Source organism: Rattus norvegicus, chromosome 3 (genome assembly GCF_021556685.1).
Source record: "Rattus norvegicus strain SHRSP/BbbUtx chromosome 3, alternate assembly SHRSP_T2T, whole genome shotgun sequence".
NCBI lineage: Eukaryota > Metazoa > Chordata > Mammalia > Rodentia > Muridae > Rattus > Rattus norvegicus.
In genome coordinates this window covers 43,591,320-43,617,322 of record NC_141536.1, presented here as the reverse complement: position 1 = coordinate 43,617,322, position 26,003 = coordinate 43,591,320, and the positions used below count along the sequence as shown (strand labels likewise).

At 38.9% G+C, this 26,003-nt stretch overlaps 1 protein-coding gene across 50 annotated transcripts in view; it reads left to right on the top strand.

Moving 5' to 3' along the window:
- Nucleotides 1-26,003, top strand: part of Baz2b (bromodomain adjacent to zinc finger domain, 2B) — a 242,178-nt gene that overhangs the window by 192,190 nt on the left and 23,985 nt on the right. For 20 of the 50 annotated variants that reach the window (XM_087652878.1, XM_087652873.1, XM_087652866.1 and 17 more), the window contains 12 exon segments: nucleotides 1,814-2,024; nucleotides 5,524-5,616; nucleotides 5,724-5,785; nucleotides 11,208-11,273; nucleotides 12,701-12,766; nucleotides 14,015-14,059; nucleotides 14,298-14,324; nucleotides 15,556-15,621; nucleotides 20,350-20,490; nucleotides 22,209-22,463; nucleotides 23,371-23,585; nucleotides 25,040-25,114. In XM_087652878.1, coding sequence (XP_087509004.1) covers nucleotides 1,814-2,024; nucleotides 5,524-5,616; nucleotides 5,724-5,785; nucleotides 11,208-11,273; nucleotides 12,701-12,766; nucleotides 14,015-14,059; nucleotides 14,298-14,324; nucleotides 15,556-15,621; nucleotides 20,350-20,490; nucleotides 22,209-22,463; nucleotides 23,371-23,585; nucleotides 25,040-25,114 — 1,322 coding nt within the window. 50 annotated transcript variants of the gene reach the window in all.

Here is a 26,003-nt window from a genome sequence, read left to right as displayed (position 1 = left end):
GGTGTATGCAATCTCCTTAAAAAGTATTTGCTTTCTGAACTCCACGGGCACAAATGTAAGCCATAAGTTCTAGACACCAGCATACTCTCTTTTATGACTCAAGCAGATTTTCCTGAGTAGCTTTAAAAGTTATTACTTAAAAATTACATTTGAATAAGAAAAGGTAATCATATAAAATTTTCCTATTAATAAAACAGAATGTACAATGTTTACAGACTCCTTAATATGCTTTCTTGTGATGCAGTCACAAATGTCACTTGTACTTACTTATTTTGTGATCTGTGTGTTATGTACTGCTGGGGTGCCTAAAATCGTAACTGCCAAGTGAAAACCTAATCTAATAATAAACATCCCTTGATGGTGAGCACAGCCCACTCTAACCTCACCGTGCTGATGGCTTTCTTCTGATGTCGTATGTGGCCTGAAATGCAGTCAATAGAATCGCTGGTTCTGTCGACTTTATATTTTAATCTTTAGGGGGAAAATTTTTAACATTCAAATCACTGAAGAAAGAGCCAGTATTCAATACTGTTTTTAGCAAGCATGTATGGAATATGTACACTAGATTTTTCATCCCAAGTTTGGCTTGATATAGCCCTAAATGTTATGATCAGTCATCCATCAACCTATATAATTTATACTGACCTATCAAAAGATAGAAGAATGTCCTTGTAGATCAGATGCAAAGCATGTCATGTCACACGTGATAATTTGGGGGTTGTTTTTAGATTGAATCACAGCTTTTCCGTGCTTTCTCTGTACCTCTAACCTCACTGGCTTGAATTCTGTTAGCTATAATGGAAGAGCAGTAAGCACGGCCATGAGTTAGAAATGTGGTGACAATCAAGGTCTACAGTGCCCCCAGAGTGCCTGGAACAGACAGGACTTGTACCGTGAATTCGTATCTCTTTTCTACTCTTTCCCCAGTACATTTGTAATCCACACATCCGGCCATTGTACTGAGGTAGTTGGGTGGTTTTGGTGCTTTCAGACATCAGTGTGACTGACAAGTTTCAGTTTTTACAGTCTCAGTAGTTCGTCTGTTAGAATCGATTGCCATTTGAAGCTGATAAATTAATACACCTTTTAAAGTCTACTTAATTTTCCTGTATTGTTTGTTAAACTTGTCGTAATTAATTTGTTGAAGAGGCCAAATTATTTGTTGATTCCCTACAGACTGGGTTTCACGGGTATTTTGAAGAGATGCTTCTCATCCAGTCTTGCGTTTAAAGTTACAGTGACTAAATATAGAGTCTTGATCAAATGAAAGTTTGCCTGGGGATAGAATAAGATCACAGGTGACGTGAACCTCCCTCCCCTCAGGAGCCTGGTGTTGGCCTGCTTGTTGTCTCTTTTTGATGCAAGGCAACCATTCCATGGCAACTGTTACTTCATTAGCAATTGTAATAGACTAGAATTTTAACTTTCTCTTTCATGTATTAACTATAATATTTATGTAGGAGAAAGTAACTCTCAAGGACAATTCACAGGGAAGTCATCACATAACTGATACTTTCAAATATCTACCAATGGTGTAATTATATTCAGAATTGATGGCCATGTTATATCTCGCTATGCTTATAAATATAGATACAAATCAGTATTTAATTAAGGTGTACATAATTTAAGTAAGAGTATTAAAGTTATATTGTAGATATGAAAAATTGCTAATCTAAATTTAGTTTTTAAAAGTTAAATTTTATATCAGCCTATAAATTAAAAAATAACTGATTTTAACTAGAATGTTCTAGTATGTTGATCCTCATTTTTGTTTCATTTTTAATATTCACTTCTGAAATTTATTCCACAAAAGGGAATGCAGTGGTGTCTTTTGAAAGAAGAGGATGTCATTCCTCGTATCAGGGCAATGGACGGCCGAAGAGGAAGACCACCCAATCCAGATAGACCAAGAGCAAGAGAGGAATCCAGGATGAAACGCCGGAAGGGTCGCCCTCCCAATGTTGGCAGTGCCGAATTCCTAGATAACACAGATGCAAAACTACTAAGGAAACTGCAGGCTCAAGGTAGGAAGCACCCCGCTGCCTGTCACTAATGAGAACCCAATACTCATCCTTCTGGTATTCTGACTTGGGAATGGTCGCCAACTTCTCTCAAAGGAAACAGGGAGCCCCACTAGTACGTGGAGGTTTGAATACTAGTAACTCCAGAGCCTTACTTACTGATTCATCCTCTCTGATGCACTGCAGTCGCAAAGCATGCTGTTATGCTGTTAAGAGTTGGACAGAAAGGAATCAACCCACATTTGCTTGGCACATACCCTAAATTTGTGTAGCCTTCCTTCTGCAATAATCCTTTTAACAGCTCCCAACTCCTTGAAGTGTACATTAGAATACATAAAAAAAACATGGATTTCTGCAGTAAATTTGAGTCAGAGAACTCTGGTTACTGATAAGTAACCCCAGATGAAGTCTGGGCATGCATTTTTAGAATGCTCAAATGGTCACTGTATTTTAGAATGTCTGATAAGCACCCCAGAGACTATATATACTAACTTAAATTTTCCCAAGGTGATTAGAATGTACTTCTTATTCAGTATTATACTTACATTACCCTGGAGCTGTTCCTGTGGACAGGAAGCCCAAGCTGGGCTTGCCGCTATGGGGTCTGAGTTATTTTGTATAAAGGCAAAGTCTCTTTGGGCTGTCCTAAGCTTTTCCTCTTGTGTAAGTGTCTTGAACATGTAAATATATACATGTACAGAAAAATTATGGCTTAAATTTTTAATAGTTAAAATTATTTAAATGTCTATCAGAATTTTATGTCATTACAAGAATTGTTTATGTCTATAATAACAAAATCTAGAAAAATACATGATGTATTTTTGTTCATTGTAAACATCTCATAACCCATGGAAAAGGCTCACAAAACAATTTACTTTAAAAGAAAGCTTTCACTCTCATTCACCATCTTTCTAGAAATGTATGCAAACATCAGCATTTACCCTTCAGTGTTTCTTTTTTTTTTTTTTTTTTTTCTTTTTTTTCCGGAGCTGGGGACCGAACCCAGGGCCTTGCGCTCGCTAGGCAAGCGCTCTACCACTGAGCTAAATCCCCAACCCCCCCTTCAGTGTTTCTAAAAGGTTCTTCCGATTCATGCTCACCTAATAGCGCTTACGTTAACTACTGGCTAGCATCTCAGGTCGCAAAGCTTTATTCTTTCTCTGCTTTAACACAGTCCATTTTTTAATGTTATTTTATCTTAAGACATTCATCTTCCTAGTAAAAGAAAGGCCGTAGTATATTAAAAGGCAAGCATGAGTTAAAAACTAAAATTTTAAAAATTGTATTTTCAGTTATGATTTCTCTCTGTGTATGTGCATACATGTGTGTATATACATGTTTGACTGTGTGCATACAACAGCACATGTGTGAGTCAGAGGACAATTTGCTTGAGTCAGTTTTCTCCTTCTTCCAACTAGACCTTGTGGATCAAACCCAGATCGTCATTCTGGGTAGGATGTGCCTTCGCACACTCAGCCAATTGCCGGTCCTGAGTTTTAATGTCACTATCACTAAGCCATCACTCTTATGAAGCCTGTGTAATGCTAGCCTTGTTATATTTCAAAAATGAGTGCTTGGAGTTAATTGCTAGACAAAATGTTAATTTTCTTATGTTTTCATTTCTAATAAAAGTATCCTCATGTACACTCAAAAATAGAACATTTAAATTTGAAAAAAATCAGGTGTATTGTAACAAAGAACTTAATTGTATTTTATTCTCCTAGATTTCAAATTGATTTTATTCCATGACTTACTTTCCTCTTGTTAATGGGCTTCACTTCTCTGTGTGTGTGTGTGTGTGTGTATGTGTGTGTGTGTGTGTGTGTGTGTGTGTGTGTGTGTGTGTTCGTTACATGAAAACAATCATGCATGCAATGCTTTCTTTTTGTAAGCATGTATGTATAAGGGGAGTGGAAGGGGAGCACATGTGTCCCCACACATTGTGAAGGTCACAGGACAGATGTCAGGAATAGGTTCTCTCCTTTCCGTGTGGGTTCACACGATCAAACTCAGGTTGTCAGGCTCGGTGATAGCAGTCCTGATCCTCTGAGCATCTCCTGCCACAAGCATTCAACAATAAACAGTCGCTACCTTTGGGCTAGCAAGATTGTGCAGTGGGTAAACTACTTCCTGTACAGCCTTGTGGTCTGAGTTCTGTCCTGGGATCCCCATGTCAAGGTAGAAGTAGTGAAATGCGTGTCCCCAAGTTGTCCTCTGACTTGTACATGCCTGCCATGGCCTGCCCACATACATACATCAAACACTTGTGCACTGTAATAAAAAGGTAAAGAACATTGTTTAGATTTACAAATATATGAATTGTTTTATGTTCCTTTTTGTTGAAATTTAAGCAGCAGTGAATAATTTTACACTATTTCAAACAGTTTAAAGGGGTTATTTGAGAGAATTCTAGAAGTTTCTGTTACATATTACCACCCTACTTGGATTAAAGTGTCTGGAAGAATTTGATTAAAGTCACAGATTAGTTGAGAATGCGGGAAATGCAAGCTTTCACTGTATTTCCAAGTGTTGTAAACTGAGATGCAGACTTAGATCTACACTTTGGACGATAGTAGCTTTGGGCGCATGCACTGCTTGTTGATGGACCACACCTTAGCAGCCATGTGCAGTTGAAAGTGGCTTCTGTCACTGGCTGTCACAGTGTTGCATGTATTCATTGAGTAAAATTATTGGATTTATTATGAAAGTTTCAGAGTTTATGGAGTGCAAGCTTCAACCTATGGAGCTTTATTGGGAAACTTTTTAAAAATAATTTATTCGTTTTTATTTTATGAGCATTGGTTTTTGCCTGCATGTATGCCTGTGTGAGGGTGTCAGATTCCTTGGAACTGAAGTTGGATAGTTGTGAACTGTCGTATGGGTCCTCCGCTGAAAGAGTAGACAGTGTTCTTAACCATGAGCTGCCTCCCCAGTTCCAGGAAACTGCTTTCTGATTACATGTGCTTTTCAACTTAAGACCAAGTTGAGTCTTTATCTGCAATTCAGAAAAAAACAAAGCCATTCCGTTAAAAATTAAATATTGAAATGTATTTGTCTTGCATTTTTATGACACTCTGACTGCGTTTTGCTCGCCATGGTCTCTTTCTCTATGTGTCAGATTAGAGGTGTTTATTTCTAAGGTATTTATACTACAGCAGCTCTTTTGTATGACTCGGAGAGTTTGAATGCCTATGCTTTCCAAATGCTGAACCTTATTGGGAGCTCGAAGTGTATTTTAGCGTCCTCTGTTTTATCTTCTAATAGCACCTAGAGTTTGCTCCATAAAATTAGACTCTGCTGTGTCTACTTCCCCTGGAAGCTGGGTCTTTCTACGAGCAGAATGAGTACGCCCTTTTCTACCAAGCCATCCCCTACCTAGTAAATTACCTGCCCTGCGTTAAGAACTGCCCCTTCATAGAGGTGCAACCACAGCCCACAGTTGCGCTTGGAGTTGTCAGGAATACCATTTGAATTTTGGTTTTGCTTTTTTTTTTTCTTCCAGAAATAGCCAGACAGGCAGCACAAATAAAACTTCTGAGAAAACTTCAAAAGCAGGAACAGGCACGGGTTGCCAAAGAAGCTAAAAAACAACAAGGTAGGAGACATAAGTCGTGGATTTGAAAGGTGGGAGGGGGGTTCCTAAGAGGCCACCCTTCCTCCTGTGTTCCCGGATGACACGCGCGCTTTGGTTCCTCTCAACAGCAATAATGGCTGCTGAAGAGAAGCGGAAGCAGAAAGAACAAATGAAGATGCTGAAGCAGCAGGTACGTCCTGCGCTGCGCAGCGCTGCTCTGGGGCGGGCCCCTAAACAGGCCTTCCGGGCGGGTCTTCGTGTTCGCAAGCGTGTGGGTCCCACTGGGATCTCCTGCGTAGTTTCTGTTGGGCGTGTCGGTCTGTTTAGACAGTTGACATCTTCTGTTACTTCAAATTTTTTCTAAAGATTTATTTACATGGGCATGAGTGTTTGCCTGCATGTGTAAATCTGTACTGTGTGTGCCTGTTGCACACACAGCAGAAGAGGCCATTGGAACTGGCTTTACAGATGGTTATGAGCCACCAGTGAGTCCTGGAACCTGACCTTCTGCAAAAGCCACCAGTGTTTTTAACCACTAAGCCATCTCTCCAGGTCTTTTTTAAATGCGAGTTTTGGGATTGAAGTTTATGTTCTCATGCTTGCAAGGTAGACACTACTAACTGAGCCATCTTAACCCTCTTGGTCTTATGTTTACATTTTAATTGTATTTTAGAATTTTATATACCAGTGCATTAAATTTACATTATTCCCATCCCTCCTTCCTCCCTCCAATTCCTCCCCTGTCTTCCGTGATATATGTATATATATATATATGTCATACACACACACACATACGTATGATATCCACCCTTCTGAGTCTGACTAGTGTTGTTCATATGTGCATGGGTGTAGCACTAACTTTTGGGGCATGGGCCATATAGCAGGGAGCTTGGCCCTGAAAATAAAATGACTTTCCCTCCCTCCAAACCACTGGCTCATAGCTCTTAACTAAAAGAAAGGTCTTGTTAGCTCTTCCCATACCCATTCTTGTACGTCACTGGTATGGTCTTGTAGGCAGCCCTATTACTGAGTTCCTATGATTTCCAGAGAAGCTGTTTTCATGCAGTCCCCTGCTGCTCTGGCTCTTCTGCCTTTTCTGCCTCCTCTTCCCTGATGTCTCAGAGCCTTGAGTGGAGTCATGGTCTTATAGATGGGGTACGCACTACACCGGCCCTTTTTCTGCAGTTTGACCAGCTGTAACTGCCTCCATCTAATACAGAAACTTATGTTTGAGGGTAAGAGCTGCAGTTGTTCATGGAGGAGTATTTGAAGACAGTTGCATACTCCGTCAGTTTAGCAAAATCGTAACGGAGCAACACACTCTGGAGAGAGGTGCCCTCTGCAGCAGCAGTGGTAACCAATATCTCAGGAGTAACTAACAGCTGTCTGGTCAAACTTAACCCATTCAGTAATTGGGAACTCAGGTATGGAGACACACACACACACACACACACACACACACACACACACACACACACACACACGCACACGAATGAAAGGCCTTAGGCCCTAGAGGAAAACCTACAAGAACTTCCCTCATTTATGTAACATTTACAAGTATTTTAATATTCTTATGGACTTTGAATTTATGTTGGTACCCTGACAGATTTTCAGATTTTTCTATCAGGGGAGAGAAGATAATGCTTGGATATCCAAGTTTTAATAAGGACATTTGGTTGTTTAAAGCATGCACAGCATTTGCACCCACAAGATGGCTCAGCAGATAAAAGTGCTTGCTGCACAAGGTTGACCTGACTTCAATCCTTGGAAGCCACATAGTGGAAGGTGCACCTACAACAATGGCCACACAATACATGTAATTAATTAATTAAAATTAAGTCAATAGTAGACATACTATAGTAAAAAACTAAATCTATGTGTCCGGAAGAGAACGTTCCCTCATTACTTCTGAGGGTTCTTGGAGAGTATTACCCAGAATATTCTCTTGTATCTATGTGATCCCCTCCTTTCTACTTTCCAAAATTAATTTTGGTAAAATTAAGTAATTTTAAAACTTGGCAGAATATTGAGTGACAAGGTGTGAGAGCTATCTCCCATCCCCACGAGCTCGTGCATCACTAAATCAGGGGAAACAGGGAGAAAGTGTGTTCTTACAGATTGTGAGAGAGTAAGGAGTCAGTCTTAAGTGGAACCCCTTGTGTTACTCTATCTGAAGCTGCTAACCAATTGCATGCTTGGAGTCGCTGTCCTTGTCTCCCATGTTTCCTCCAGAACTAACTAAAGAAATGTGACCCGAGTGAACTCCTCTAGAGTTGGAATTCAGAAGTTAGAGTTTCTAATCAGGCAGCCTGGGGTTAAATGTGGGACTGTGCTGCTTAATGATTTGTGACCTTGCTGGACTCTTCCAGCCCCTCATGTCTCCATTTCCTTTATTGTAAAGGAGGTAAGGGTGGCTGGTGAGGAAATGGGACAGTGGAGTGCATCAGGCCTTCCAAATAAAAACTACATTCTTGAAATAATGCATTTAAAATACCATAATTAAAATTCATTTTACCATAATTTAAAATCATGCATTATAAACTTAAATTTCTTCCTTTGTTTATTGTGACTACTAGATGTTGTGAAGTTGACTTAAAATCAGTAAGCTGAGTAATGCATTTATTAGTTTAAAGTATTGCAAATCTTTATTCAATAGTATGTATGCTTATAGTTCATTTTTAAGCAGAATATTGCCTTTTGTTACGCTTTCTGTAGCTTCTTTGATTTTATGTTGACCAAAGATATATCAAATTATCTTAGTACTCTGAATTCAGCTTTGAGATCTTAAAGTCAAGTGGGTGTAAGTCTTTACATTCTACACTGCTAATTAAAACAGCGTTAGGCCTCAAAGCTTTTGGCAGCATTAATTCAATCGAATTAATCTTACATATTTCTCTAGACATTTATAAGACTAACCTACTCAACTTTTGCTAAATAATGGCCTTCCTCTTGCTGTTACTCAGTTTTGAGTCTAGGTCTCTGTTGCAGAGGCAGCCTTGTCACTTGTGATTCTCCCGCATCTGTCACCGGAATAGCTGGGATTGCAGATGTGTGCCATGAGGCCCCGAGCGATTGTTGCAAGTTTGCATTGATCTAGAATAAAATAGAATCTTGTTCTGCTCATTCTTTGGATATTTTTGACACAAAGATTGGCAAAAATGTCTTCAGAATATTTTTTCTCACCACCTTTTTATACTATGTAATCTTTATTGAAACCAATGTCTGCAGTTTCATACATGCAAACTCACCATCACCTCAACACTGTCCTTTACCAGACATTTTCCTGCATTCTCGTCTTTTGTTTTTGCTGTGCTTTTGTTTTGTTTTGAGTTCCCTGAATTTAACCAGGAATGATCTGTGTGACTATGGCTTGGAAGTAGCTAGTGGAACCTCAGTGGTTACACAGCTGATGACAATAACTGCTCTTTCCCAGAATCCATCAGTAGCTGATTCACTGATCGTTGACCAGTCTTGTGTAGGCACACTACAGGCAGCCACAGCTACTGTGAGGTCATTGTTGCACTGAGGACCACATTTTGCAAACCTGCCACCCACTCCATCCTGGAATGCGAGTCGAACATGACTATGTAGACTAAAGTATTTGCTGTGTTAGAACTCAATATCCTCACATTCAAAACAAGAATATAGTTTTAATGGTTAAAACTCTTTGATAATAAAGAAGATATTATATATACAGTAACCATCTCAATACGTGAGAAGTATATAAAACTTATAGATGTTAGTCTTTATGCTGTCATATTGTTTGCAAGTAAATATTTATACTGTATATGGTATATATTTGGCAGTTAAGATAAAGCTTTAGACTGAATATACTTAAACCCCATTACTTTGCACATGAGAGAATGGGGTAGTGCTTTTCTGACTTAAGAGCACACCCTGTGAAAGTCTGTGATTGACCAGAGCAGAAAATGTTCACCAAGCATGGTTCCTCCATGCTGGAGGGGGTGGCACATGCCTTCACTCTCATTGCGGGAGGCAGAGGCACACAGTTCAAGGGCAGCCTGGTCTACCGAGTAAATTCTAGGACAGACAGGGCTACTCAGAGAAACCCTATCTCAAAAATTAAACAAACAAACAAACAAAAAAAGTCAGCTCCTAATAGGAAATTCAAATACCAATCCTGCAGTCCATTACCAAGAAAGAATAAACCCATCTATAAATGACTTAATATGACTTTATATTAAATTAATACAAATTTATACTCCAAGAAATTACATATATGAGATAACCGCATGTACAGTACCTAAAATAGTGATTATATTTTAAAATGATGGCCATTTAACTTTTGATAATGATTAATATTTTTTATTTTAAAAGTTACCCTCATAGCTGGGTATTGGTGGTTCAAGCCTTTTAATCCAGCACTCAAGGGGCAGAGGCATCATTTGCAGCAAAATCGTAGAGTGTGATGAGTCTTCTAAATTAGATCATTGATTCCGCAAATCTCATGATTTCATTATACACCATATACAGAGGTGTGGGTTCAATAATAGGGAGAGAGAGAGAAGAAAACTCCCAGTAAAGCACAGCTTTAGGCAGTACATCTGGAAACTGAAGGAGAAACAACCATGTTTGATATACCATATATGTGTCCGATATGGATATCAAGAACAAATCTAATTTGAAGTAGGAAATGCCAGGGGTTTTGTTGTTGTTAGTATTTCCATCCATGGAAATTTTAAACTTCCAGAAAGACCATTTTTAAATAAAATTTCTGTCATTATAGCATATGAGGGTAATTTTTTTTTCTTGTGATTTTTTTTTTTTTTTTGTGAGTTTCTCTGTGTAAACCAGGCTGGACACAAACTCACAGAGATCCTTCTGCCTCTGCCCCTTGAGTGCTGGGATTAAAGGCTTGCACCACCAACATCCAGCTATGAAGGTAGTTTTTAAAGTCAAAAATATTAATCATTACCAAAAGTTAAGGGCTGTCATTATAAAGTATAATGACTATTTTAGGTACTGTACATGCGTTTATCTCATGTATGTAATTTTTTGGAGTATAAATTTGTATTAATTTATTAAAAGTCATGTTATGTCGTTTATAGATGGGTTTATTCTTACAGTTGAAAGCATTGTTCACATCACTTTGTCAACATGTAAAATGAATTTCTGAACTGGAAATTATTTTTAATAATGGCCTCATATACATAGTTATCATTTTAAAGCCTTCTTTATATTACTGACAAGCTGGCCATGCATATGAATTATTTCACAGAAATACAAGTTCAGTAAGTGGTAGTAACTTATCAGGGGTTTATATATATTTTTCTATATATTTCTATTCTATTTCTATATATTTCTGTTCTGTTTGTAATTTCAATTATTTGTAAGTGCTATCTGGATATATAAGTTTAATTAGCCTTGTTTTCTCTTCTCTATATTCATCTAACATTTATAGCTTACAATTATGAGAATCTCTAAGCTTATGAATTTACAACATGCAAATATTAGTTGTCCTAACAGATAACTGAATTTGGATTCACTAGTGTTTGCTAATTTCTTATTTGTGTCTTAAGTTACCTGACTTCAGTTAAAACGTGTTACTTTAATATTTATTTTATCTCCAATTTTCATCATTTTTCTTACAGGAAAAAATTAAGAGAATACAGCAAATCAGAATGGAAAAAGAACTCCGAGCTCAGCAGATTCTTGAGGTAGAACTCTTAATTTAACGTAATTAAGATGATAATCCAAGTCCTAGAAGGTTTAAAATGCATGGGTTTCCCATCAGTTCAAACGAATACAACCGCTGTAAAGTCTCTTCAGAAAGGTGTAGATTGGGATGGACTTGAAGCTTTTCAGTAAGTTCATCCATCCCTCTGCTAGAATGACAGAAAATAAACACACAAACAGAAAAGGAAAGAAAGAAAAACTCCCTGAGTGGCCAGGGAGTTCGTGGTGTTCAGGGTAAAGAAACCACTTGGGGGCACAGTGAGATATTTTCTTTTGTTTAGAAACATATGTTTATAAAAGAATACTTTAAAGTGCAGGAACGATATTACTATCAGGGCCCCCCCGCCCCCTGCAAGCTGACTAGAAAGCGGGGGAAGAAGTTGAGGAGGAGTGGGGTTACATGTACAGCACTCCTGTCCAGCAAGTGTCTGCATAGCAGTTTTCAACAGCCCGTTCCCTACAGCATCGCTCCGTCACAGTCCGAGGCAGTGATCAGTGCTAGAAACATTGCCCCACAAGAAAAAGGCAGATTGCGTTTCATGTCCTGTATTCAAACCCGCATAGGTCTCAAAATTATTTCCTTCAAATAGTGTGAGAGTAAACCCTTTTATATTTTAATGTCTGACATCTTTCACCTTCAGCTGTTCCCGAATGCTGCTTTATGGACCACTGTATGGCCTGATGTCTGCAGACCTAACTAAGCTTTCTGTGGGACAGTTCCTCTCTCCTAGGAGTACACACACACTCCCTCACGCAGCTTACGTTAATTTGACAGCTCTCAAATTTAAAACATTTGTTTTTTAAACAAATGAATGATAAGTAGCAGTGGATAGAAACTCCCAAGACGGCTCATGGCTTCAGTTGGTGATAGCGTGATGCCTGCCGGATGTCGGTACAGGTCCCTTTCCGGTACACAAGTGCCGAATCAAAAACCCAGTGTACTGAATTTCAGTTAACGTTTATGGCCAAATAATGGATTTCTTTATTTAAAATATCAAGTACAAAAGGAGATTTCAAAAAGTAGATGTGTTTTTTGAGTGAGTTACTAATTAATTTTTGAGGTTCTATTACCCATTACTACCATTTTTTCTAAACTTTTTCAGAAGGTAATTTTTTAAACAATCCTCCAATATGCAACAAATGACAGTTTCCTTAGGTGCCAAGTTAATGTTATGTCAGACGTTTGTCAGTTTGTAGAAGAGAACTCGTCGTCTCGTGATTCTTATGGGTGCTTATATATGTGTATATATATATATTTTGGTGTTAACCTGTAGACCGGAGACTGTGCTGTGAGGTGGGGGTGTTTGTGGTTGTCTGCACATGTGTTAGTTACATGATCGTTTTGTACCTGGTGAGGCGTGTCTTAGCGGTGCTGTTGCATGACCTGAGACCTGTTTTGCATGCACAGGCTAAAAAGAAAAAGAAGGAAGAAGCAGCAAATGCCAAATTATTGGAGGCCGAGAAACGAACCAAGGTTAGTGTAGCTGAGAATCAAGAGTTTTTATTTTTAGAATAAAAACTTCATTTGCATAACACCAATCATGAGAAAATGATTTTTTCAAAACGACTATCGGAAAGTGTGTGTAAACGTGTACTCTTACTCGTGTGTATATTTTTATATGTTTTCATTTCTTAATGTAGGTTTTATGTGATGTTTTGCTATTTGTAAGTAGAAGACATCTCAAGTCAGAAATGCAAACTAGTGCCCGGCACCTGGTTCTAGGTTTGCTTGTTAAGAGTGACCTCCCAAACTAGTGTAATGTCATTTGTGTCCCCTCATAACTCTGTTCATGTCCAGTGTTTTATTTGTTAAAAATATAAGGCATAATCTAGGCATTGCGATGCTTACTGTAATGGTGACCATCAGGAGGCCGACTTAGGAGGCTCAAAAGCCCAGTGCAGTGCCCTAGCAAGACCCTGTCTATAAATAATCAAACAAGCAAGTAAGAAATGGGGAAGCCAGAGACAAAACTGCTAACTGTCATTGCACAATGGTAAAGTCAGTCCATTATATTGCTGTAAGGTAATTTTGGGGTGTTTTGATTACGATTCCCTGTTTGTTCTGTCCCTTCCCGGCTCAGCTCTTCACCCCTATAGAGTGTTTGTGGAGGCAGCTGACTGAGCCTGCTGGGGCCGCAGCGCCAGCACAGTCTTACCATGTAGAGCCAGGGTTGTTCTGTGGCTAGCTCGTTTGTTTTGGTTGGAGACACCATAGGTGTGTGCTTGGGATGAAGCAGAACTTAGGCAGTTAAACAAAGCTCTCCTGACAAGCTCTACCCTAACTCTGGTTTACAATCATGTCAACATACACTCCCTACTTTGTTCTCTAGAGTAAAGAATATTCTTCATTCTTCAACACTCCTTAATATTAAGTTCATCTAGATTTTTATCTTCATGAAACAACAGTCAATAGGTATCCATCTTATAGAATTGTTTTGCTTTGTGTCCTCCACACACCCCATCCCCTTGGGTTTGTACTGTGAACTTCTGTAGACACACACACATGCACCCATACTTAGGGTAAGGGAGGGCTTTAATAAACTACTTGTAAGGCTTGAATCATAATTTATTCATCGCAAGTTAAGAAAGAATGAATTGTCAACTTTTTCTGTGGTTAAAGCTATGAGAGGGCTAAAAATTTACCAGAAAGTGAAATTTTTATTATTTAGTATGTTCTAAATCTCTCCTAAAAACCATATATCAAAAGTTTCTTATTTTTAAGGAGAAAGAACTGAGAAGACAGCAGGCTGTCCTTCTGAAACACCAGGTCTGTATGTACACAGCCACACTGCGTGGCTAGCACTTCCTAACTTGGCTTAACTATTTGGCGGGGGGAATTCTTCAAAAGTTCACTTTAAATTTTCTGATATAATTCCTGCTTAAGTTTTCCCTTTGTCTTACAGTTTATTGCCTTGCTTTGGTATTGGTGTCTTTTGGGGGGTTAAATTTGGTTTTATGACTCTGTGATTTCTGTTTCGTAATGTTGTGCCAACTCTTTCTACCAGGAGTTGGAGAGGCATAGACTAGATATGGTATGGGTATGTTTATTTCTGTACATCTAACACCGCATTGTGATTTGGTTGTGATATGGTTGTCATAGCAATGCATAAAGTGTAGCACTGGCTGCTGTCATATTACATACTGCTGCATGGCTTTACAGCACAGTGCATTGCATACATCTGCTTGTCTGTCTATAAAGAAGTGTGATACGTCTCTACGATTTGTCATTGAATTGCATAAAACTCCTGTTTAAAAATGTACATTACTGATGTCACATGGAAAGTTGACTCACTATCCATTTAGAGACACTCATGACCCATATTCTCCCATCCTTGTAGATGCAAAACTGCCATTAAGTGCAATGGGAATTTTGAATTTGCTCGATGAGAGAATATGAAATATGAAGTATATCTTAGTTTTATAGTCAAATTTTAGAAATACCCCTTGGGGGACCAAATACATTGGAACTAAAATATTGATTAAACATTAATAATATGAAATTTTTACATTGAAATTAGTTACCAAATTAAGGTAATTCTTACCTTATTTAATACTGGGCATTTTAGATTACTCTTAGCCCATGGCACAGCTTTTTGTGCCTTAAGCAGTGCATGAAGCGTCAGACATCAGTAAATAGGAATATCACATTTCATTAGTATATGTATATGAACCATGACTAGTTTAATTTTTAATTCATATAAACACTTTTTAAAAAAATCTTCCTAATTTATTGGTGGATTATTGGATTTAAAAATGATTTTATACTTGAAATTAACTTAATTCTAAAACCACGACGCAAAAATGATTATGGATTAATTTTACCTGATCTTAAATTTTAAGAGCAGTATATATAACCTTCCGTACAATTGGCCGTAGTCTTTTGTGGTTTCTCTGATAGCAGATGTAAGGTAACTGACCTGTTCCAGCCAACCATCATGCTCTTGTTCTGGCGGCTTCTGAGGAGCACCCCAGCTGACCATCAGTAAACCGTGTGCTCTGTTACACTGTCTCCATGCTCATTGCCTCACCTTGCTGTTGATCGGTTGCTCTTGTATTTGCTTTCTAAACCTGAACTAAAACATGCACAGAATGGCCATTCTTGTCTTATATTTAGTATTTACCGTGACTTGTCTATAAATGCTAAACATGCTCTATTGAGTTGTTGTTTCTGTTGTTGTTACTGTTGTTGTTGTTGTTCTCCATTTGGAAACCAAGCCTTTAACTGTGGTTGAGTTGTTTTCCCAATTTTATCTGGCCTAACAGGAACGGGAGCGAAGGCGACAGCATATGATGCTTATGAAAGCTATGGAAGCTCGTAAAAAAGCAGAAGTAAGTGTGTTTTTCAAAGAACATTACCTTAGAAATTGAAGTTTGTTTTAGATTTGTCACTCTTCTGGCTTCATAAGCAAACCAAATGTAAAAGTTGGCAACCAAGTGCTAGAATGTATGTTCATTTTCCCAACTGAGATTTAATGATCCTTTTGTGGAGTGTTGGATGGTATTGGTTTAGATAACAGCACCTACTTATTACTGTAATCGTTACATCACAGAACTAGTGTCATAGCCTGAGAGTAGGATGGCATTGGTTAAGATATCAGTAGCTATTTATTACTATAGCCATTTTGTCACAAACTAATGTCATAGCATGTATAGACAGGTCCCGAGCATCTTCAACAAATGCTAATCACACCAACCACAAATTCCTGCCATTAGGCTCTTCTCAGGCTTAGTCTGTGTATAGCATGCGTTCTGTGTGTGCTATGGATGGAACCCAGGCCTCAGGAAGACCAGCCCACTCCCCACGTCTAAACCATCGCTCCAGTTTTGAATTTTCTTTTATTTTTTTCATGGAATATGTTTTGATCATGTTTTTTCCCCACTCCAAACTTCTCCCATATCCTAATTAATCATTCTCTTTCCTGTGCACTTTCATGCTCTCTCTCTCTCTCTCCCCCTCTCTCTCCCTCTCCCTCCCCCCTCTCTCTCACCCTCTGCATGCTGCCTTAGTCTCTGTGAGTTCATATGTACATGTCCTGTGCATGTCTATATGACACTGACTCCTTGGAGCTATCCATCATCTCTGACCCTTCGATCTTTCTGCTGCTGCTTCCACACAAGATCCATGACCCTTGAAGGGGTGAGGTCTGATGAAAACTTTCCGTTTAGGAATACTTCTCAAATCTGTCGTTCTCTGGACATTGTCCAGTTGTGGGTCTCTTTGCTAGTTGTCATCCTCTTCATGAAGAAGTTTCTAAGAGGAAACACTTTAACGGTGTCAGGTATGGGTTCCCACTCATGCCGTGGGTCTTATGTCCAATCAAAAAGTGGATGGTTACTCCCATAACATATGTGCCCCTATTTTATCAGCGTGTCTTGCAGGCAAGTTACAGTTGGAGGTCTCAGCATTTATAGCTAGGTGATGTTGTTGGCTGCTTTTCTTCTTTGGTAGCCATAGTGTACAGAATACCTTTCAGCTCAATGAATGCAGCAACTCAACTTCAGTGTTAAATGACCTAAGTTAGTGGTGTCGTCAGTAATGGGACACTTTCTGAATCTAATGAGACAATCATGTGACCTTCATCTTTCGCCTCCATCTATGAAGATATGAAGCCATTCCCTCCATCTCTGGGATGAAGCCAATTTGATTATGGTGGATTATTCTTTTGATGTGTTCTTGAATTCAGTCTGCAAGTATTTTGTCAACATTTTTGTGTCTATGTTCATGAGGGATATTTTTCTATAACTCTTATCTTTTTGTAGGGTCTTTGTGTGCTTTTTGTATCAGTGTAATAGTGTCTTCATAAGAAAGAATTAGTCCCTTCAGTTTTTATTTTGTGGAATAATTTGATGAGTATTGACTTTAGTTCTTTTTTGAGGTTCTGATAGAATTCTATTCTCAATCTGCCTTACTGTGAGCTTTTACTTCTGGGGACAGTTTTAATTACTGCCTCTTTTTTACTAGGGTTGTGGGTATGTTCTCATGACTCTCTGAATTTCCTCAGTGTCTGTTGTTAGGTCATCCTTTTCATCTGTAGTTTTATTCATTTGCATCTATCTTTTTATTAATTTAGAAAATGGCTTGTCAACATTGCTGATTTTTCTCAAAGAACCAACCCTTCATTTCATTGATTCTTTGTATTGTTTGTATTGTTTTTGTTGTTATTGTTCTAGTTCATTGATTTCATCTCTAACTTTGACTATTTCTTATCATTTAATCCTTATTTTTTCTTATTTTTTCTAGAGCTTTCAGGTATATCATTAAGTTACTAATATGAGATCTCTCCATTTTTACCTCGTAGAACTTCATTGTATCCCACCAGTTAGAAATGTGTTTTTATTTTTATTAAATTCTGAAAGGTTTGAAAGGTTGATTCCTGTCTTGACTCATTTTTCATTCAGTAGGGACGTGTTCATCTTCTCTGAGTTTCTATACTTTATGCTGTTTCTGTTGTTGATGTAGCATTAACCTATGGTAATCAGATAGAATGCAGGGCCTTGTCTAAACAGATAGTGTTTATGGTTTTTTGTGTACAATATACTGGTCTTTCTAAAAGAATCCCAACTTACTATACTGTTGGTTCTCTGGTTTAGAAATCTACTTTCTGTGTTTTTTCTTCATGTAAATAAGTGGTTAATTTTTTTAAAACCTGATTTATATAAATTATTCTGTTTACTATTTTTTAAGGGGCCACTAGTATATTATAGACTTCATAAATATTTTTATAACTCGGTATAAGTAATACACTATAAAACACATTTGTTTTGATTACCCATCCCTTTAAACAAGCTTAGTTTAAGGAACATGAGAAAGTAAGACAAGCTTTTGAAATATTTTAATTAGAAGTCTTGCCGGATGGTAGTGATATACACCTTTAATCTTAGCACCCCACGTGGGAGGCAGAAGCAGGTGGTTCTGTAGTGGTTACACCCTAACCACAGAATATGCGTGTCACACACAACTCAATTCATACTAAGGCTTCATGTTTTTATTACAGATAATGGATCTTTGAAGTTTTCTGGCTTCCTGAATATCTCCATTTTTTAAAAAAAATGTAGTGTGATTTCATAATCTATTCTATATTATAGTCCTATATTTTTAATTCGATAAATGTTCCAAGAACTGATACTTGATAAATACAACTGCCATCTGTGCATGTCTCAAGGATATAAATTTTATTTGTCCTTCCAAATTTTCTATATAAATGGTATCCAAAGCAACCATGTACAAGTGAACAGAGATTCGTATGTGTGGTATTCAAAGGTCCCGCATGACCTGGCTAAAGCCTCTCATAATATGCAGCAATATTAATCTACAACCTTGACTCAACACTGCTCGCAGCTTTAGATGTGCAGTGTCTCAGCTCTGGTTTTCTTGCTCCTCTTTATCTTGTACTTGGCCATGGCCTCCTCCAGAAGCCAGTGATCAGTGGTGCTAGAGCAGGCTGGGGCATGGATGAGGACTAACGTGTACACCTCTCTGTAGGTGAGGCCTGTGACCACAGTAATGGATGACGGAAAAGGACGCTTAGCATCTCTATGTGCTAGGTGGATTAACAGACTTTTGAGAGAGCCAGCATAGAGAAGGAAGGAAATAATGCCATACATAGTGTATAAAATAAATAGTTGGACATGGAACTTAACAGTACGAGATGAGGGCATTGAGAAGTCAGGACTGAGACCTAATGTTATAAGAAAATAAAAAGGCTTTTAATCCAGAAAGATGAATTGGCCTTACGTGTCTTAACCAGTGGTTAGTTTGTAAGGTTTGTAGACTAGTAAGATAGAGTCACCTGACAATTCAGATTTTTAAAATCTTCTGTACGTGTATGTATGCCAGCATGCACTTGGAGAGGGAGGTCAGAGGACAGCCTGGAAGGTTGATCCTCCTCCCTCACAATGTTTCCTGATGGAGGGGTTTTTGGTTTTGTTTTTTGTTTGGAGTTTGTCTGTCTGTTTGTTTGTTTGTTTCTACTGCATCTTCCAGACTAGCTGGCCAGTGTGCTATCAGGAGTCTTCCCATCTCTACCTCCCATCTCCCGGTAGGGGTGCTGAGGTGGCAGCTGCCGTGCTACCCGGTCTGCTTTACATCTATTCTTAGGATGTGGATGCAGATCCTCATATTACACAGACCTCACTCACTGCCCCAGTGTCCCTAACCTTCTGTTATTGTTTCTCCTCGGGATGAGTGAGACTTGTATTTGATTTGTGACATTAAAGTTGTAATAACGATAATATAGAAAGTTTCTTCATTTCTTTCTGACAGCGTTCTTCCCTGCATCAAAGATAGTCGTCTCTATGTTGACATTACCCAGACACTGTGACGCTTGAGGCATTACCTTCAGTGCTGTCTCTGTCGTTTGTGATGACAGCTAGTTTTATTGCGGGTGCTCTGAGTAATCGCCCTTGAAGAGCTGCTTCTGCAGGTTTACACTCAGGTCCTCTTCATGTAAACTCCCTGTCACAGCCTGTAGCCAGCCACAGTGTGCTGATACCTCTTGTCTCAGCGTTTACAGACACCTCATTGCCCGTGGCCCTTAGGTACCATACAGAGACAGAAGATCAAACGAGTTTCGAATAACAGAAGTCTTACAGATTTGAACATTTTGTTATATATTAAAGATATATACTGTGATTACCACATAAGATTAGTTAAAACTTAAATAACTGACCATGGTGAGGAACTGGCCCAGCGGCTCAGGAGGTGGTGCACTGCTCTTGCAGAGGACCCAATTCAGTCTCCAGCGCCCATATGAGGCAGCCTGTAAATGCCCATGAGTCAGCTCAGGGCCTCTGAGTGTATGGCTGAGGAGAGAGCTGCGCACAGAGCCACACACAGGTGTGCACATATGCACAGACTTGTTAAGATACACGAAGCCCGAAATACTTTAAAACACACTAAGTTGTGTTTCTGTGTAATTATAAACTTGTTCCTAGGCTTTCTAGGGTGATTTTGTTCATTGAAGTAATAATAATTTGATCACTGTTGAAATAAATCCATAGAATGTTTTCAAACACTTGTAAGGATTAAATGCTAATGTGCATGATTTTCTCTTTAAGGAAAAAGAACGATTGAAGCAAGAGAAACGTGATGAGAAAAGATTGAATAAGGAACGCAAACTAGAGCAACGGAGATTGGAGTTAGAAATGGCGAAGGAGCTTAAGAAACCCAAGGAAGACATGTGCTTAGCAGACCAAAAGGTGACTCATGCCAGGCATACCTTCCACTGACCCCCCATCTCTCCAGTTTTCTCAATGGATTCCTTTTCCAGAAGGACCATGAGTTTCCAAGCCTAGGTCAGCTGTCCCTGTGGTGGCCATTGCCTCACTGGACATCTCTCAGTTTTCATAGTTAAGCCATGGAAACCTTCAAGGAAACGTCAGAGAAGCAGATGTGCTCCATGGCTGTCTTACGTGGTGCAGTCATTGAGGCCCAGAAAGGCTTGACGTGTCTTCTCACCTCAGAGATACCTAAGTGAATCTGATTTATCTGGGAATTCTTCACTATGTTAGCTGAACGTTAGCTGTTAGCCAACCTTTAGCGAAGGTGTTTACTACATTCTTGGTACTGTGCTGAGGACCTACATGGATCCCTTGAGTGGTGTGTTTTGATCTAGTTCTCAGTAGAGTTCTAAGGAGCTCCTGTTTGTTTCCATTTATTGATGAAGAACTGAGACAAAAGAAGAAACTTGCCCTTGATCACACAGCTCTTGAGCAGCTGTGTTCTGAAGCCCGCTTGTCTGCTGTAGAAGCCACGCTCCTTATCATCCTGAAATCCAAGAAACTGTGTCTCCACGGAATCTCTCTCCCAGAGTCCTACAAGCAAACACAGCTTTGCCACAGTGGCATGAGAGTAGCTGTTCAAAAAGATCAGAATAACCTTGGAACCATCATGATATGCTCTATTTGAGTAGAAATATGCTATTTGAGTATAAATATAGCTAAAATATGGTACTTGTAGAAGATTATATCAGTATTGTGTACTATCTCTCTAACTGCCCCACAATATAGCACTGTGCCTGGTCTTTGCTGGCTGCATGTATGGTTCTGCCATGTGTGGTTCTGCCATAGCCTTCTGTTAAGAATCATTGCCCTGGTTTGCCCAGTCCCCTTTCGTAGCATGCTTAATGCAAGTATTTGGTGCCTTGGAGAGATTTCGTGTGTGTGTGTGTGTGTTTGTATTCAGGTTAGCCTAACTGCTTTAAGATAGAAGTTAGTGTAAATTTATTGGTTTCATGTGTTTGGATGTTTACATTTTCCTTCACAGCATGAGTCCTTCTCTGTAAGTTAACTAACATACTTATTAAGCTTACAGGGAGCAGGGAGCTTACAGGCTTTTTAAATTCCAACTGGACACTACTTTCTTGCAACTTCTCTTTTCACTTAAATCATGTGAATTATCAAAAATGTATTTAGTTAAACCCAGAACAGAAGGGGAAAAGATTCTCTGGCCAACCAGGTTAGCCAATTTAATGAGCGCTGGGTTCAGTGAGAGAGACTGTTTCAAAAACTAAAGTGCTTACATAAAGGTGGGAAATGGCTGGTTGGATTGCTCAATGAGACGGGGTTTGCAATCAAGCCTGACTTGAATTGGATCCTCCAGGGCCCATAGGATAGGAGAGAGTCTTCTCCTGTAAGTTGTTCTCTGACCACCACAGGCACGTGTTTTCAGGCATACACTGCATACATACAACACAGACAGACAGACAGCTGCTGTGTGCACATACCTACACCCATATAACACAAACAGGTAGACAGACACATGATGATAGACAGATGATAGATGTACGTTTAGTAGAGAGCAACTGAGGAAGGCAACATGTGTGCATACACATGAATTCATAATAATATTCTATATACAAATAAAATCCTGTTTCATTTTTAAATCTCCTTTACTTTTACTTGTGTTTTGCTTGCAGCCCTTGCCAGAGTGGCCTCGCATCCCGGGACTTGTGCTCTCTGGAACCACATTTTCAGACTGTCTCATGGTGGTGCAGTTCTTACGAAACTTTGGTAAAGTTTTGGGCTTTGATGTGAATATTGATGTTCCAAACCTCAGTGTTCTTCAAGAGGGATTGCTAAATATAGGGGACAGCATGGGTGAAGTACAAGACTTGCTTGTGAGGCTCCTCTCAGCTGCTGTATGTGATCCAGGTCTAATTACAGGATACAAGGTAAAAAAATCCAAAATATAACCAACTGTTTTAAGTTTGTCCTCTCCGTGCGTTTCTAGTTAACTTTATGGTCGCAGACGACTGTGTGGACTCCTCTTTATCTCATTGTTTCCCTGTGTTTCTTGGCGTTAATGTAGATTTATAAAGGTTGCAATTAGTAAATGTAGCAGAATCTTGTTAGACCTTAGGAATGTGGACCAGGCCATCTCTCAGTTACTCTCTATTGCTCTAGCTATAGGCAAAATCCCAGTCAATTTAAGGAAATGCTCCAGTGATGTGTGTCAGAACCAAGAGTGAATAATTTATGAAGGGTTTAGAACGTGCATGCTTTTTTAAGTTTTCCTTTGTCAGTTGCTGTGAACAATAGTGTGGACCCTGACTCGGTCACAGTGCTAACTCTGTAGTAGTCAGTATGCACCCCTTGTTCCCACTTGTCCGTCCTTCCCACATACACATGCAAGGGAGCTTCGCTCTAGATAAGACTGCAGAGGCATAAGCTTCCCGATGCAGTGCCTTCCCCGCATGCCGACTTGGTGACCTCACCTAAAACGTGCCTTAGTACGTATGTGTGGGGAGAAAACAGTCACAGTGCTTTTGATCATCCCTACTCTGCCAGTAGTTAGAAAATGTCTTTGGAGACAAAGAATGCTTGATTGACTTGATTATCGTCTGTTTCCTGCCTGTGTTCGAGTTCTTCTCTGTACTGAGTTAAATAAGGGTTTATCAAGGGGACAGAACAGGATGGACTCTCAAAATATTTATCTATCATTTTGTCTGTTTTTATCTCCACTCCAAATCTGTGATAAGTAAAGTCCTATCAGTAACATCTAGAGTATATAAACTAATACTTTAACTTTTGTTCATGAATGACTATGGTAAACGCTGATAAAAATGCCAAATTTCATAGGCAAAAACCGCTCTTGGAGAACATTTGCTGAATGTTGGTGTGAACCGAGACAATGTGTCCGAGGTTTTGCAGATTTTCATGGAAGCCCACTGTGGACAGACTGAGCTGACCGAGAGCCTGAAGACTAAAGCGTTTCAGGCTCACACTCCAGCACAGAAAGCGTCCATCCTGGCCTTCCTTGTTAATGAGCTGGCGTGTAGCAAGAGTGTGGTGAGGTGAGTCAGTTCTCCTGCTCTGAGCGTCACGGGAAACTGCTTAGAGAAAAACTAGAATTTGCAATCTAGCGCCATGAAGAAAATCAGAGTCATAAGTCATCATTTAGAGATGGCCACCAATACGATTTCAGTTTGTTTCTATGTGCTCTACTGAAAACAGCGATCATTCTGTATAATTTGGGATCTTTAAGTATTTTGCTAATTCTTTGTGTAGTGAAAATTTTGTTTATTGTTCGTTACCGTGCTGGAGTCCATAACCATTATAGCAGTCCAGAACTTCCCTACCTTGGCATTTCTGAGGACCCAGCCACCTGTTTTGTTGTGTACTACATTACACATTATATAATGTATAACTTTACATTACTAGCTTGTCGGTGAATTAGTTTACACCTTTTTTCCAAAGTACTTAATCTCATTTAAGATTCCGAGTCCATCTGGTACTTTAGTACTTGTGAAGGAAAGAGTTAGAATTTCAAGTTCTGGCATTTCAGGTTCACCGTTCATCCTGTGCTTATTCTTAATTTGTTTAAAATTTTTAATTATGTTACTTTTAGTCTTTCACCTTTTAATAAGGATTTGTGACTGTTCAGTGCCATTCATTTGTACTGTCAATGGGCATGTTAATCTTAGCTATGATATATTGGCATGGTTGTTATTTATTCTTTATATTCTTTGGGAATATTTCCAAGAGTGTAATAATACTTAGGCTTTGACTGAAAGCATTATTTCACTGTGCGTGAGCATGATAAGAGTATTAATGCTGAATGGCTCTTCAGAACATTTATACTCACGTAAACTCAACACACAGACAGCACTCACATCTTCTCTTTCAGAAGAATGAAGGCTCAATCAACTATGCTATCACCATTACCTAACACCACGTTTTTAGTTTCCATTTGAGCATTTGTAAAGCAATGTTCCCTGTGCATGACTAAGTATATGCACTCACATAAATATCCATGTATGTCCTCATTTCCAAGTTGAATTTGGAAATGATCACTCTTTAAATATATATCAACCACAACAGAATGGTGGTTGTTTTTTTTTTTTAAGATTTGTTTACTTATTACATATAAGTACACTGTAGCTGTCAGAAACCCCAGAAGAGGGCATTGGATCTCATTACAGATGGTTGTGAGCCACCATGTGGTTGCTGGGAATTGAACTCAGGACCTCTGGAAGAGCAGTCAGTGCTCTTAACCACTGAGCCATCTCTCCAGCCCCGGAATGCTGTTTTTAATTACAGATCTCTATTTTTGCAGTAGAAACCAAAGTAAATTTCCTAATAACAATATTGTAGCCAATAAAGAAATGGTTGCTTCTAAAAGTAAATGTGTGTGTGTGTGTGTGTGTGTGTGTGTGTGTGTGTGTGTGTACTAAAATATGTGATGTGCATACTAAGTGGGGACCTTGCCTAACTAGATTGCATCTCCTCATATGTTTTGTATCGGCAGTGAGATTGACAAGAACATTGAGTACATGTCCAACTTGAGAAGAGACAAGTGGGTGGTGGAAGGTAAACTCCGCAAGTAAGTTAATGTGCTGTCTTCCTGGGAGTGCCAGGCTCCCGGAAGCCTTGTGGGCTGGAAAGATAGAATTTTAACTTTACTCTCTTGACCTGAAAGATACTCCTTAATCTGGAATAGTAAACTAATGATAGAATCTACAGTTACTAAAACTTTGGATTAAGGGTCTATAGCAGACAAAAGTAATAATAGAATAGATTCACCGAACTCACGCTTCAAACAAACGCTTCCTTTTTTCTCTCTGGAGTCGAGTGACCATGTTTTCCACTATTGTTGTTGCTGCCACATTGCTTTCATCTTAACTAATATCTGAGAATATTCAGCTTTTTTTATGAGTTTTTATAAAACTACTTCTACAAAAATCTAAGAACAATTATTCAACATTAAAATTTAATTATGCTCCATTCAGGAAGTAAATAAGAGTATATTTATTAACTGTAAAAGGGAAAAGTTCTCAAAGCATATGATGTGTACCTGGAATCCCAGCGCTTGGAAAGGTGAGGCAGGAAGATCCAGAGTTTAAGACCACCCTGGGCTACATAGTGGTTTCCCTTCAAATTCAAACAGCCAACCAGGCAGAATAGGTTTGGGGCTAGAGAGATGACTCAGTGGTTAGGAGTGCTTCAGTGGTTAGGAGTGCTTATTGCTCTTGCAGAGGACCTGAGTTCAATTCCTAGCACCTACATAGTAGTTTTCAACCATTTGTAAATCCAGTTTCAGGATACCTGATGCCCTCTTCTGACCTGTGGGCACCAGGTACTCGAGTAGTGTACATGCACGCATTCAGATAAAACACATAAAACAAACATGAATAAATTTAATTTAAAAAAAGATTTCAAGATTAGTTCCTTTGCAGTAATTTGAACTGATATTTAGTCAGGCACACAGTATA